The sequence below is a fragment of the Manis pentadactyla genome, chromosome 4 (genome assembly GCF_030020395.1).
Source record: "Manis pentadactyla isolate mManPen7 chromosome 4, mManPen7.hap1, whole genome shotgun sequence".
Taxonomy (NCBI): domain Eukaryota; kingdom Metazoa; phylum Chordata; class Mammalia; order Pholidota; family Manidae; genus Manis; species Manis pentadactyla.
The window spans coordinates 122,625,851-122,642,105 of NC_080022.1; the positions used below are offsets into that span (position 1 = coordinate 122,625,851).

The 16,255-nt window shown below is 36.1% G+C and overlaps 1 protein-coding gene across 14 annotated transcripts in view; it reads right to left on the bottom strand.

Annotated features, from left to right (window-relative positions):
- Positions 1-16,255, bottom strand: part of NCOR1 (nuclear receptor corepressor 1) — a 203,504-nt gene that overhangs the window by 131,154 nt on the left and 56,095 nt on the right. For all 14 annotated transcript variants that reach the window (XM_036920642.2, XM_036920646.2, XM_036920647.2 and 11 more), the window contains exon 4: positions 4,335-4,524. In XM_036920642.2, the coding sequence (XP_036776537.2) occupies positions 4,335-4,524 (190 nt within the window). The remainder of the gene's footprint in view (positions 1-4,334; positions 4,525-16,255) is intronic.

Genomic DNA, 16,255 nt, shown 5'->3' on the forward strand with positions numbered 1-16,255 from the left:
TCAAGAGTTCCCATTTAGAGTTTTCCAGCTTTCCAAGGGCCAATACCAATGTATAGGACACAGAGAAATGACCCAGGAACTTTTTTTGCTACTATAACCTAGGCCAACCTTCATAAAGGGCAACTATGCCTGCCCACACTAGAGCACACATCTCTCTTTAGCCAACTGTATCATCCTGTTCCACCTCCAAATCAGCAAAGAACTGTAGCAGAAAGCTCCCTCCATCTAACAAAACACACATACAACCTATTAATATCCAATCTAAGGTAAAGATACAAGCAATACCATAAAGCAGATGAATTTCAGATAAAGGTACTAGTTTTCCTTAGGGTGTAAGAAGCCCAGAATGGCCATAGTTCATAAGACTATAATGTGTTAAATAATACAATTGTGAGAAAATTATTAAATAAGTAACTGTGAGAGGTTAGTAGTTCTAACCAAGAATGGACATAACTATACCTGGATAGTTGTTCCAAAATACCTTAGAACAGATATATTAACTAAAATATACTATGTATATTCCTGAAAAATCCCCTATTTTACACTAAATATAAGATTTCTGGGGAAAACAGGATTATGGCTGTTACTTAAAACCCATACAACTTTGTAAGCAGAGCATTAACAAAAACAGTAACAATTCTAATAGAAGTAAAAATGTACTTGAAGTTCTAGTATCATTTGCATTCAGCCTACAGGCAACCTTTGGTAGCCTTAAACCCTGTAATTCATGCTTCCTTTGTTAAGATGTAAATCCTTGAGGTCATTTGCTTCCAAGAGAAACAACAGTATGTTTCATCTAAATGAAAAATCAGATTCAAGGCACAACCATCTTCATCAACTTTTAAAAACAAAAAATACAAAAGAAAATGTCCTTGCAGTTTCTTTTCAACACCTGAATCTTCACAACTCAGCTTTAACACTGTGAAAAGGAGATGGTTCTTGAATTCACTCAGCCAGCTATTACTTGCACTAAGTGAAAGCTAAATGTAGATTTCTCAAATCTTCTTAAGGTCTTCCTACTTCATGAAAGCTATTTTTTTAATTATGAGACAGCCTGATCCTAACAGTTTGAAAATATTAACATGGAGTGGAAAATCATTTATGAACCACCAGGACTTCCATGTTACATTAATATCATTCTCCTACTACATGCATCTGAGCTAATTTGTGTTACAAAATGTGTGTAATAGCAAAACGGATTATATTCTGATTCAGCAGATTTTGAAAACGTTCCTCAAGTGATCTGACGCATACCCTAAGAACTACTATTACAAATCAATATTTTGCATTGACTCCCTTTCTCTCAATATCTAACAAAATCAGGGGGTTTGGAGGATACATTAATAGGCAAAGGAGCTTAGAAGATACAAACTTCCAGTTATAAAATAAATGTCATGGAGATGAAAAGTACAGCATAGGGAATAGAGTCAAAAAATGTAACAATTCCGTATAGTGACAGATGGTAAACTCTACTTTGTCATGGTGAGAATTTCATAATGTGCAATGGGTAGTCAGATCACTATGTTGTCCACCTGAAACTAATGTTATGTCAACTACACTTCAATTTTAAAAAATTATTTTAATATAACAAAAAACAAATTCCTTGAGTGCCTACTGTATGACAGGCACTAGGTAGAGTGGTAAACAGACATGATATTTGCCTTCATGGAACTTATAATCTTGTGTTGGAACATTTTAGGGGAGAAGAATTAGATTTCTACCCCACATCTTATCATAACAGCCAAATAATAGCCAATATTTATGTGAGCTCTATTAACAAATCACAAGGAGCCTCAAACAAAAAAAGATACATTATCTTGGGCTCAAGAAAGCCAACAGCAAAAGACATTTTAAAATATTGATGGACCAAAATAAAAACATAACCATCTGTTCATTAAAACAGTAATAAACTTAAAGGGCAAATGGGAAAATCATTTGCAAAACATGTACTGTAACAATTCAGTATAAAACCAAAACAAACCAGAAAAAATAGGTATAGATCTAAAAAGAATGATTCACAAAACAGGAAAGATGACCAATAAACAAATTTTTTAAATACTATATTTTACTAATAAGCAAATAAATGCAAGTTAAAACTTTATCAAATTAACATTTAATTTTTTTTAAAAAAGTAAGTAGGTGATATCAGCAAGAGTACAAGAGAACTGGGCACCCTTATATACTCCTATCAGGAATAAGTATTGGTCCTACACTTTTGCAAGGCATTCTGGAAATATCCATGAAAGCCTGAAAAATATGCCAACTCTGGTCTGCAATTAATTATACTAATAGGAATTTACCTTAAGGAAATAAATAACAATGAACACCAAAATAATCAGCCTATGAAACATGTGTCATTGTTCTAAAGAATAAACAGGTAACCTAGATGTATAGACAAATAAATTACTTTATATCCATAGGTGGAATATGAAGTAACCATTAAAAACACAGTTGTAAACTTACTGACACAAAAAGCTCATGATACACTTATGCAAAAATAAAGTTATTCACAATGTACAAAGTGAACACATTAAATATGCACACCTATAAGGAAAAAATAAATGTCAAAAAGTTAACAATGTATTTCTAACTTATGAGACTGTAACTTTTTTCTTCAAACTTTTTATAAATTATACACCTGGGCTTAACAACGTTTAAAAAAAGAAAAAAAAAACTAATAAACACTAATTGTTTCCAAAATTCCTACTTCTAAAAAAAAAAGCATCATTTACAACTTAGGGGGGAAAAAACAGGACTAGAGATCAAAGGTCATGATTTTCACTCCAACTCTAGAGGCACTACCTAGGTCACTTATTTTCTTAACATCTGTTTTCTCTACTATAAAATAGAAATAGGGTGTACTATGAGCCAACAAGTCACATTTTAATGACATTTCTGTTGAAAAATTCTATAGCTGTAAGTTACATTTGTGGTGATTTATACAGTCTCAAAAGAAGACCTTTATTCACTGTTATTTCCTTTCTTTCTTCCTTTTCTTAAATGCAACAAAACATCTCCTATAACCCAGACACTATAATACAGACATCTCACATGGTGAAGTGAGTCTGAAAACTCCCAGAAGCTTACCTCATTTCCAGCTTATCACAAAGAACCTTTTCCCAACCAACTTATTATTTTGAAATTTTTACATAGAAGTTGAAAGAATACTATAATGGATACAAATTTATCCTTCATCTAGATTCAGTAGTCATTAACACTTTGCTAGATTTGCTTTCTCTTTTTACATACATATGAATACAAATATGTGCACACACCCCACATACTTTTGGCTGAACTATTTGAAAATAAACTGCATACATATTCACTATCTTTTAAATCCCTTTTCACTGAATAAAAACTCAAAAAAATAAAAAATAAAAAAACCCTAAGGGTATTTACTTATCTGCTACCAGGGTGGAAAGGGCCATTATACATGAAAGTAAATAAACTTCATGGGAAAGATTTGATAACAAAGGTGGGGCATTAAGCAATATTAACTTACAATAGTAAAAGGACTAACACTTCACAAATTAATTTATATTCTTTCTAAAACAAATATTTACTCAGTATCTACTTACTAACTGCCAGGTACTTCCTAATCTGCAGATTCAGTGATAAGCAAAATAGACAGTTAAAAAAGATGAACTCAGTAATCAAATAAGTACATAATATACAAACATGCATTTCACAAAAGAAAGGCAAATAACAATAAAACTTGACAGGAAAAGAGGTTTGAGCTTAATAGAATCTCCTTATAAATTCACAATACACTGCTTGAAATGTCATGAAATATAGCTACATATAAAAAGTAGTTTCTCCAGGATATAGAACTGCAGGTAACTTTTTTCCTCTGTATCTGTAAATTTTCTAAAGAACAAGTTTTTTACATATATATGAAAAAAAAATTCTTTATAGAAATTACGACATACTTAAACCTGACCTAAAATGTGTTTTCTCCCATGTAGCAAGTTAATAAATTGCAACTGAATTTAAGGGGGTTATTTAAAATTAAGTTAAACAGAAGTGCGGTAGTCTTGACTACCTCTGCCCACATCACCAGTTAAAAATTCTTGAAGAGTTATTTGATAGCAGTTTTTCTTTATAGCAGCCCTCAGACTGTTTTCATTTACCAAAATGTCAGAAGTACTGACTTTAAAAGTCTATACCACTAACTCTGTGGTTTTTAGTTTTGTTGAACAAAATTTTCACTTTCCCATATAGCACTAACTGGTAGAGACTGGTGTAACTGGACTTTCTTTTGGCACTATGCCTGAATATAGCTAAATAAACATTACAGACCGACAACTCCACAGGGTAAAAGAACAAATATTTACCTTCTTAGCATCTGCAGACCTCAACCCATCTGGCAGAGAGTGCACTAAAGGTAAGACTGCAGTACTGACACGCTGGAAATGGGAATCAGAAACCTGCTCCAGACGCGGCCGCTTGGATTCCAGTGAATCATGATCCACTGGGGATGGGCCTGGGTGAAACTGTTCATATCCAGTTCTCCTTTCTTGAGGCCTAATACATACAAAGAAAATAAACACTTGAAACTCTTTAAGTGGTGTACAACTTCCTGCTAATACCATTGGTTGGACTTGGAAATAAATGAAAAGGTTATACTTACTTTCAAAGTGAATCCCTGCCCCTCTCCCCATCGAAGAATATACACCCAATATAAAGTACTATTAAACTTCTAATTCTAATAGAAAAAGTTTATTCAGGGGAGGCAGGACAGGTGGCATAAAGAAGTGAAAGATGGAACAAAAGATTTCAATTTGCAGAAAACTGTTTAAGTTGCTGAAGAATATCCATTAAATAATATTCTTAAACCTATGTCACAACTGAATTCAGTACAATCTAGAATAGAAGAACCACCATTTTCAACCAGTAATAAAAGCAAGCAGGAAAAGAGTCTCCCAGAAACTGTTAGCTGGAAAGAAATGACTTGACTTGTGAGGTCTCAAGAGACTTAAAGACAAGTTCCTTGAATGTAAAAGCAACATTGTTTTGAAGACAAAATTCTGACCCCAAAACATGTATTCTGTTTAGTTTCTGCAAGTACATATATATCTTTAAGGTCAGGAATCACTCTTTGATTTCTCTACATGATGTACTGTGCAGACTCTTATTATGTATGGATGTTCATTAATTTGACTTCATTTTCTACCAAAGGAGTTACAGAAAAGATATTTTCCTTTATGGCCAAGCTTTAAACAAATCTCTCACAAAATAACACTTGATTGAAATGATAATCACTGGGTTTTCCTTTCTAGGATAGATGATTATAAAGCCTGAGGTCTATAAATTACACTTCAAAAATCAAATATCTCATTTAAGACATAAAAGCCCATTATCTTCTTAAAATTCATAATGATGTCACAAAAAATAATGGAGAAAAAGACACTAAGATGGCGACGTGAGTAGAACAGTGGAATTCTCCTCCCAAAACCATATATATTTTTGAAAATACTACAAATACAACTATCCCTAAAAGAGAGACCAGAAGATACACTACAATTGCCAGGCTACATCTACAGCTGCGAGAACCCAGCACCTCGCAAAGGGGGTAAGATACAATCTGCGGCGGCAGTACATGAGCGCCTCTGACCCCAGCTCCCCGGAGGGAAGAGAGGAGTTGGAGCGGGGAGGGAGAGGGAGCCCAGGATTGCTAAACACCCAGCCCTAGCCATATGCACCGGAGCACAGACACACCGTGCATGCGGTGCTGGATACTAGGGAAACGGGACAGTAAAACCTGTGAGTGGGTCGCGGCAGCCAGCACCCCTGGGACAAAGAAAAGCGAGTACTTTTTAAAAGACTTAAAGGGACAGGGACCGTCCCGGGACACTTAGCCCAGCAGCTGGGAATCCAGGGGAACTCCGGGTGCCCTAATCCCCTGGGCCCAAGTGCAGCTCGGAGGCCCCTCACAATGATAAACAGCATCCCACCCGTTTCCCCTCCGAGCAGCTCTACCATAGTGGAGCTGCAGCCTGAGGCCAGCCATGCCCATAGCAACCTCAGAGCTTAACTCCACAATGCTGGGCAAGAATCAGAGACCCCACCTGTGCGCAGCTACCCAACACAGGCTGCTACGGGTCGCCGTTCTCCCAGGAGAGGAAGGCCACAAACCGCTAAGAAGAGACGTTCTCCCAGCCAACACAAGCATCCCACAACTACCTCTATCACCATGAAAAGGCAGAAGAATTTGATACAGACCAGACTAAAGCAGACATCCTTCCCTGAGAAGGAATCTGGGGAGATAGACCTAACCAATCTCCCTGAATAAGAATTCAAAATAAAGATCATAACCATGCTGATGGAGCTGCAGAGAAATATGCAAGAGCAAAGGGATGAAGTCCAGAAGGAGATTACAGAAATGAAACAATCTCTGGATTTATAAGCAGAATGGATAAGATGCAAGAGGCCATTGATGGAACAGAAACAAGAGAACAGGAATGCATAGAAGCTGACGCAGAGAGAGATTAAGAAATGAAACAATATTAAGAGAACTGTGTGACCAATCCAAAAGGAACAATATCCACATTATAGGGGTACCAGAAGAAGAAGAGAGAAAAAGGGATAGAAAGTGTATTTGAAGAAATAATTGTTGAAAACTTCCCCAAACTGGGGGAGGAAATAGTCTCTCAGACCATGGAAGCCCACAGAACTCACAACACAAGAGACCCGAGGAGGACAACACCAAGACACATAATAATTAAAATGGCAAAGATCAAGGACAAGGACACAGTTTAAAGGCAGCTAGAGAGAGGAAAAAAGTCACCAACAAAGGAAAACCCATCAGGCTATCATCACACTTCTCAATAGAAACATTACAGGCAAGAAGAGAATAGCATGATATATTTAATGCAATGAAACAGAAGGGCCTTGAACCAAAAATACTGTATCCAGCACAATAATCATTTAAATATGAAGGAGGGATTAAACAATTCCCAGACAAGCAAAAGTTGAGGGAATTTGCGTCCCACAAACCACCTGTACAGGGTATTTTAGAGGGACTGCTCTAGATGGAAGCACATCTAAAGCTAAACAGATTTCACCAGAGAAAATAAAATCACAGCAAAGAAAGCAGACCAACCAAATACTAACTAAAGGCAAAAAATAAAATCAACTACCCACAAAAGCAGTTAAACAAAACACAAAAGAGCACAGAATAAAACACCCAACATATAAAGAATGGAGGAGGAGGAATAAGAAGGGAGAGAAATAAAGAGTCACCAGACAGTGTCTATAATAGCTCAATAAGTAAGTTAGGCAGTAAGATACTAAAGAAGCTAACCTTGAGCCTTTGTAGCCACATTTCTAAGCCTGCAATGGCAATAAGTACATATCTTTCAATAATCACTCTAAATGTAAATGGACTGAATGCACCAATCAAAAGACACACAGTAATAGAATGGATTAAAAAAGCAATACCCATTTATGCTGCTTACAAGAGACCCACCTCAAACCCAAAGACAAGCACAGACAAAAGTCAAGGGATGGAAAAACATATTCCATGCAAAAAGAGGGAGAAAAAAACAGGTGTTGCAGTACTAGCATCAGACAAAATAGACTTCAAAACAAAGAAAGTAACAAGAGATAAAGAAGGACATTACATAATGATAAAGGGCTCAGTCCAACAAGAGGATACAACCATTATAAATATATATGCACCCAACACAGGAGCACCAGCATATGTGAAACAAATACTCACAGAACTAAAGGAGGAAATAAAATTCACTGCATTCATTTTAGGAAACTTCAACACACCACTCACTCACAGAAAATAAGTAAGGACACAGAGGCACTGGACAACACACTAGAACAGATGGACCTAATAGACATCTATAAAACTACATCCAAAAGCAACAGGATACACATTCTTCTCAAGTGCACATGGAACATTCTCCAGAATAGACCACATACTGGGCCACAAAAAAAGCCTCAGTAAATTCAAAAAGATTGAAATTCTACCAACCAACTTTTCAGACCACAAAGGGATAAAACTAGAAATAAATTGTAAAAGAAAGCAAAAAGGCCCACAACCACATGGAGGCTTAACAACATGCTCCTCAATAATCAATGGATCAACGACTAAATTAAAATAGAGATCAAGCAATATATGGAAACAAATGACAACAACAACACAAAGCCCCAACTTCTGTGGGACGGAGCAAAAGCAGTCTTAAGAGGAAAGTATATAGCAATCCAGGCATATTAAAAGAAGGAAGAACAATCCCAAACGAATAGTCTAATGTCACAATTATTGAAATTGGAAAAAGAAGAACAAATGAGGCCTAAAGTCAGCAGGAGGGAAATAATAAAGATCAGAGAAGAAATAAATAAAATTGAGAAGAATATAACAATAGAAAAAATCAATGAAACCAAGAACTGGTTCTTTGAGAAAATAAACAAAATAGATAAGCCTCTAGCCAGACTTATTAAGAGAAAAAGAGAATCAACACACATCAACAGAATCAGAAAAAAGAAAGGAAAAAATCACGACAGACCCCACAGAAATACAAACAATTATTAGAGAATACTATGAAAACGTATATGCCAACAAGCTGGAAAACCTAGAAGAAATGGACAACTTCCTAGAAAAATACAACCTTCCAAGACTGACCAAGGAAGAAACACAAAATCTAAACAAACCAATTACCAGCAAAGAAATTGAAGCGGTAATCAAAAAACTACCCAGGAACAAAACCCCCGGGCCAGATGGATTTACCTCGGAATTTTATCAGACATATAGAGAAGACATAATACGCATTCCCCTTAAAGTTTTCCAAAACACAGGAGAGGAGGGAATACTCCCAAACTCATTCTATGAAGTCAACGTCACCCTAATACCAAAACCAGGCAAAGACCCCACCAAAAAAGAAAATTACACACCAATATCCCTGATGAACATAGATGCAAAAATACTCAACAAAATACTAGCAAACCGAATTAAAAAATACATCAAGAGGATCATACACCATGACCAAGTGGGATTCATCCCAGGGATGCAAGGATGGTACAACATTCTAAAATCCATCAACATCATCCACCACATCAACAAAAAGAAAGACAAAAACCACATGATCATCTCCATAGATGCTGAAAAAGCATTCAACAAAATTCAACATCCATTCATGATAAAAACTCTCAACAAAATGGGTATAGAGGGCAAGTACCTCAACATAATAAAGGCCATCTATGATAAAACCACAGCCAACATCATACTTAACAGCGAGAAGCTGAAAGCTTTTCCTGTGAGATCGGGAACTAGACAGGGATGCCCACTCTCCCCACTGTTATTTAACATAGTACTGGAGGTCCTAGCCACAGCAATCAGACAAAACAAAGAAATACAAGGAATCCAGATTGGTAAAGAAGAAATCAAACTGTCACTATTCGCAGATGACATGATATTGTACACAAAAAACCCTAAAGACTCCACTCCAAAACTACTAGAACTGGTAACGGAATACAGCAAAATTGCAGGATACAAAATTAACACACAGAAATCTGGCTTTCCTATACACTAACAATGAACTAATAGAAAGAGAAATCAGGAAAACAATTCCATTCACAATTGCATCAAAAAGAATAAAATACCTAGGAATACACCTGACCGAGGAAGTGAATGACCTATACCCTGAAAACTATAAGACACTCTTAAGAAAAATTAAAGAGGACACTACCAAACGGAAACTCATCCCATGCTCTTGGCTAGGAAGAATTAATATCACCAAAATGGCCATCCTGCCCAAAGCAATCTACAGATTCAATGCAATCCCTATCAAATTACCAACAACATTCTTCAATGAACTGGAACAAATAGTTCAAAAATTCATGTGGAAACACCAAAGACCCCGAATAGCCAAAGCAATCCCAAGTAGGAAGAATAAAGTAGCGGGGATCTCGCTCCCCAACTTCAAGCTCTACTACAAAGTCACAGTAATCAAGACAATTTGGTACTGGCACAAGAACAGAGCCACAGACCACCGGAACAGAATAGACTCCAGACATTAACCCAAATATACAGGGTCAATTAACAGATGATAAAGGAGCCATGGACATACAATGGGGAAATGGCAGTCTCTTCAAAGATGGTGCTAGCAAAACTGGACAGCTACATGTAAGAGAATGAAACTGGATCACTGTCTAACCCCATACACAAAAGTAAATTTGAAATGGATCAAAGAACTGAATGTAAGTCATGAAACCATAAAACTCCTAGAAAAAAACATAGGCAAAAATCTCTTAGACATAAACATGAGTGACTTCTTCATGAACATATCTCCCCGGGCAAGGGAAACAAAAGCAAAAATGAACAAGTAGGACTACATCAAGCTAAAAAGCTTCTGTAAAGCAAAGGACACCATCAATAGAACAAAAAAGTATCCTACAGTATGGGAGAATATATTCATAAATGACAGATCCGATAAAGGGTTGACATCCAAAATACATAAAGAGCTCATGCACCTCAACAAACAAAAAGCAAATAATCCAATTAAAAAATGGGCAGAAGAGCTGAAAAGACAGTTCTCCAAAGAAGAAATTCAGATGGCCAACAGACACATGAAAAGATGCTCCACATCGCTAATCATCAGAGAAATGCAAATTAAAACCACAAGGAGATATCACCTCACACCAGTAAGGATCACCACCATCCAAAAGACAAATAACAACAAATGTTGGCAAGGTTGTGGAGAAAGGGTAACCCTCCTACACTGCTGGTGGGAATGTAAATTAGTTCAACCATTGTGGAAAGCAATATGGAGGTTCCTCAAAAAGCTCAAAATAGACATACCATTTGACCCAGGAATTCCACTTCTAGGAATTTACCCTAAGAATGCAGCAGCCCAGTTTGAAAAAGACAGATGCACCCCTATGTTTATTGCAGCACTATTGACAATAGCCAAGATATGGAAGCATCCTAAGTGTCCATCAGTAGATGAGTGGATAGATGTGGTATATATATACAATGGAATATTATTCAGCCATAAGAAGAAAACAAATCCTACCATTTGCAACAACATGGATGGAGCTAGAGGGTATTATGCTCAGTGAAATAAACCAGGTGGAGAAAGACAAGTATCAAATGATTTCACTCATATATAGAGTATAAGAACAAAGAAAAACTGAAGGAACAAAACAGCAACAGAATCACAGAACCCAACAGTTACCAAAGGGAAAGGGACTAAGGAGGATGGGTGGGAAGGGAGGGATAAGGGTGGGGAAAAAGAAAGGGGGCATTATGATTAGCATGTATAATATGGGGGGGGCATGGGGAGGGCTGTGCAACACAGTGAAGACAAGTAGTGATTCCACAGCATCTTGATGGACAGTGACTGTAATGGGGTTGGGGGGACTTGGTCAAGGGGGGAGCCTAGTAAACATAATGTTCTTCATGTAATTGTAGATTAATTATAACTATAAAATGATAATAATAATAATAATAATGGAGCAAGAAGCTTCAGGAGAAAGACAAGGATGCCTGTTTTTGCAACTTGTATTTGAGATAGTATTGGGAGTTCTTTTCAGAGAACTAGGCAAGAGGTAAAAGGCAACCAAATTGGAAAGAAGTAAAGTATTTCCATTTACAAATGATATATGACCTCAAAGGTAGAAAACTAAGAATTCCACTATAAAAATATTAGAGCCAATAAATGAATAGAACAAAGTACAGGATATAAAACCAACCTGCAAAAATCAGCTGTGTTTCTCTACACTAGCAATGAACAATCTGGAAGTGAAATTAAGAAAACAATTCATACTTACAATAGCATCCAAAAGAATAAAAAAGCTAGAAATCAATTCGACCAAGGAGTCTCAAGACATACACACTGAAAACCACAAAACACAGCTCAAAGAACTTAAGGAAAACTTAAACAGTAAAACATTTCATGTTCATACACTGAAAGACTTAATATTTTGTTAAGATGACAGTACCATAAAAAAACCATCTACAGATTCAATATCATCTCTAACAAAATTTCAATGGCACTATTTTTAAAAAAGAAAAACCCATCATAAAATACATATGGAATCTCAAGGGACCCCAAATAGTCAAAACAATTTTAGAAAAGAAATACAAACTTGGAGAATTCACATTTTGCTACTACAAAACTACAGTAAGCAAGAGTGTGGTACTGCCATGAGGGTACACCTATACACCAATAAAATATAACGGAGAGCCAGAAATAAACTCGTATCTGTGGTCAGCTGACTTTCAACAAGGGTGCCAGTCAATGGGGAAAGATCTCTCCAACAAATGGTGTTGGGGAAACTGGATGCCCACATGCAAAAAGAATGAAACTGGGCTCTATTCTTTTACCACATACAAAAATTAACTCAACATGGATTGAAGATTTAAAACACAAGATCCAAAACTAAAATTCCTAGGGGGTGGGGGAGGGCAAGGGGACAAGGAGAAATCTTCTAGACCTTGGATTTGTTGACGAATTCTAAGACATCACACCAAAAGTCCAGATAACAAAAGAAAACCAAATTGGACTTCCTCAAAATTAAAAAATTATATACAAAGGACACTATCAAGAAATTGAAAAGACCCATTACATAGGAGAAAATACTTGCAAATCATATACTTGATAAGACTTTAATATTCAGAATATATAAACAACTCTTACAACTCAACAATAAAAAAACAAACAACACCCTCAGAAAAAAAGGGGGGAAGGCCAAAGGATTTTAATAGACATTTCTCCAAAGAAGACATGCAGATAGCCAACAAACACATGAAAAGATGCTCGGTATCACTCACCATTACAGGAATGTAAACCAAACCATTTCAATGCCCAGTAGGGTGGCTTAAATTTATTTTAAAAAAAGGAAAACAAGTGTTTACAAAGATGTGGAAAAATTGTAACCTCATGCACTGTTAGTGGGAATGTAAAATTGCAGAGCCACTGTGGAAAACAGTTTGGCAGTTCCACAAAAACTTAAACACAGAATTACTATATGACCCAGCAATTCCACCTAGGTATATACCCAGAAGTACTGAAAACAGTGACACAAACAGATACGATACTTGTACACTGGTGTTCACAGGAACATAACTCAAAAGGTGGAAATAACCCTTGTCCTTTGACAGTTGAATGAACGCGTGTGTGTGTGTGTGTGTGTGTGTGTGTGTGTCCATCCAGTGGACTATTATTCAGCCACTAAAAGGAATGTTCTGATATATACTATAACATGGATGAACCTTGAAAAATTATGCTGTCAAATAAGCCAGACACAAAAGGACAGTTATTGTATGACTCCCATTTATATGAAATATCTAAAGTGGGCAAATTCATAGGGACAGAAGGTAGATATGAGGTTACTAGGGACTGGGACAAGAGGAGAATGGGGAATTACTGCTTACAGGGTACAGACTTATTCTCTGAGGTGATGAAAAAGTTCTAGAAATAATGGGGATGGTTACACAACAGTATGAATGCATTTAATGCCACAGAATTAGACCACTTAAAAATGGTTACGGTGGTAAATTTTATTTATGTATATTTTACAATAACAAAAAGTTTACACACAAGATAATGCTTTGAATCATTAATAAGACTAGCCCAGAAGTAATGCATGAGATTTTATATTAGAAGATTTCTACTACTTGAAAAGGTAGTTTATACTCTTTTTCACCAGTTAGTCTTTTCCCTTTTACTCAAATCACTGGACTCCTTACTTAAATCCCCATCATTTCATATTTCAAAAGCTCATCATTCACTGAGGTCAGCATGACCTCCTAACACTGAAAACTAAAGAATATCTTAGACGTATGGTGACCTACCTGCTCCACTTTATACTGCACTTAACTCTCCTTCTTTCTTCAAAGTCTTCCATCTCTTGGTTTCCAGGACACTATATCTCCAGGCTGTCATATTCTTCTAACAGTCTTCTGCAGGCATTTATAATTTTCCACAAGGATACCAGCATAGATGATTCTAAAACAATCCACTTTCAGAGATCCTGAGTTTCCATATACACTCTTTACTTAAACTGACCTACCAGGTATCAGCCTGTGGTTTTCCTGTCCCCACCTCTCTTTCAGAATTGCCCTTCTCTCATTTTACAAAAGAAAAGTTGAGTCTCACCCTTCCAGGATCTTAAGACTGGAGCACTGTCCCTCCAAGTGTAAACACCTCCAGAGCAGCAAAGAAAGAAGTCCTTTTGCAAGCTAACAGTTCCTCAATGTTTGCCTTCAACAAAATTGAAGAACTTAAGTAATCAACTGACATTTGTATTTTAGATACTAAGTATGTGATTTAGTGTATATATCTCATAAGAAATTATTTTTGTGAACAAGGTTTCCTGCCACTTTCACTAAGAAGGAGAACAGAGTACATGCTGCCTTCATTCTACCAATAAGTAATATTTTTAAAATAGCCCCATCGATCTCATTAATGTACAGGTGCTTTTCATGAAATGAACACTTAAAAATGGGTAATTTTTAATAAATTTGTTTTACATTTTCTTAAATGACTGCTTTTTGATAATCTTATAATAATTATATTTCAATCTAGAAGTTTTTTTTAATAGAGCACCTTAAATACTTTAATGTATTTTTGTTGTTGATTAAAAGTATGACAGATTGATCAATTTAAAAAGACTGAATAATAAAATCATTATCACAGTAGGATAAATTCTGTGAAGAGATGAAAAGTTCAAAGAAAAAAAAAGAATAAGAAAGAAGCTCTATTAAAGACAAGTTTATTTATATACACTATCATTTTCAGTGGATGATGGTATTAAATCATTATGGTATTTAGATTCTATCAAATAGTTTTAAAAGTCTATCACAGCAATTCTGTTTTAAAATGTCAGTATTTTCAATACAACAAATTATATTTATCTTTTAGACTTACTATGAAAAAGATAACAACTTAAAATTATACAAGGCAGAAAACAGCTTTCCAACATTCTTTTGAGGAATATGCTGGTAACAAATGTGAAGACCACTGTTGTAATCATTCCTTTCTGCCTCCTTCAGAGGCTTTCACCTATCAAAGGATCTTTATGTGTTGGGTATCCTTCAAGTTCACCTTTAAACTATAGCTCTTCTCAATTTCCATACTTCCTGAATCACGTGTACCAATCTGTATCTTAAACCCAGACCTGCCCTTAGCAAGCAAGATACACCTCCATCTGGATGTTTGATGGGTGCCAAACAGAAGACTTTCCATTGCAGCTCTATCCTCAAAATCTACCAAGATGATGGAACCAACAGCCATCCAACAAGCAAGAAACCTAGGATTCACCCAGATCTCCTCCCTCACCTTTGCCAATTTGCCAGGTCTTGGCAGCCCTATCTCCTAACTTACTAAAGTCTGCTTGTTTTCCATCTCAATTACATCACCTCATCTGATACCCATATTATCTCTTTTTCTTACAGGTACCTAAGTGGTCTGATTCCAGTCTATCCACCTCAAAGTCATTCTCAACATAGCAGCCAGAAGTAATGTATCAAAGACAAGCAGCTAGCATTAAGTTAAAAGCCAAGACCCTCAACACAGCACTTAAAACCAAGGCCACTGTTGGCCTAAACAAAAATTTTCTTTTAACTTTTTATAACCACATGCAGCCTTCTAGTAAACAAGGCCTGGAAAACAGCCCAAGCAAACTTCAGCCCTCAGGTGTCCCCTCAACTGTGCACCCTTGTGGAAGTTACCCTTTGGAACAGCTGGAGCTAATTTCCAAGTAATGTATTTCACATCCAGTAACTATATGTATGATATTTACCAAATATACCTAGTGCTGGAAGAGAACCTAAAGCAGCCAGGGAAGACTGCTTAAGAAAATTAGAACAATTAATTTAAAACACTGAGTATGAAAAGTTCTCTTTCCATGAAAAAATCAGACCATTTCCCACTTTAGCTTGCCAGTCCTTTTTAGAGGAACTAAACTATTCATGCATAAGCAAGTAAGTATGTAACATTACCAAGTAAATATGTAAGATTTCCAAAACATTTAAATGAACTATGAAAATATTTGTGAAAACATATATAATTTTATATTGGGAGTCTTGGTGGAGCTAAGGGTAAAATTTGCACTTTAAATTAACATATTTCCTTTTAAAATTTAACGTCAGTAGAATGGTGCAGCCACTTTGAAAACAGTCTAGTAAGTTCCCAAATGGTGAACAGAGAACTACCATATGATTCAGAAGTTGTACTGCTAGGCATATGACCAAGAGAAAGAAAAACATATGCCATGCAAAAATCTGTTCATAAATGTTGACAGC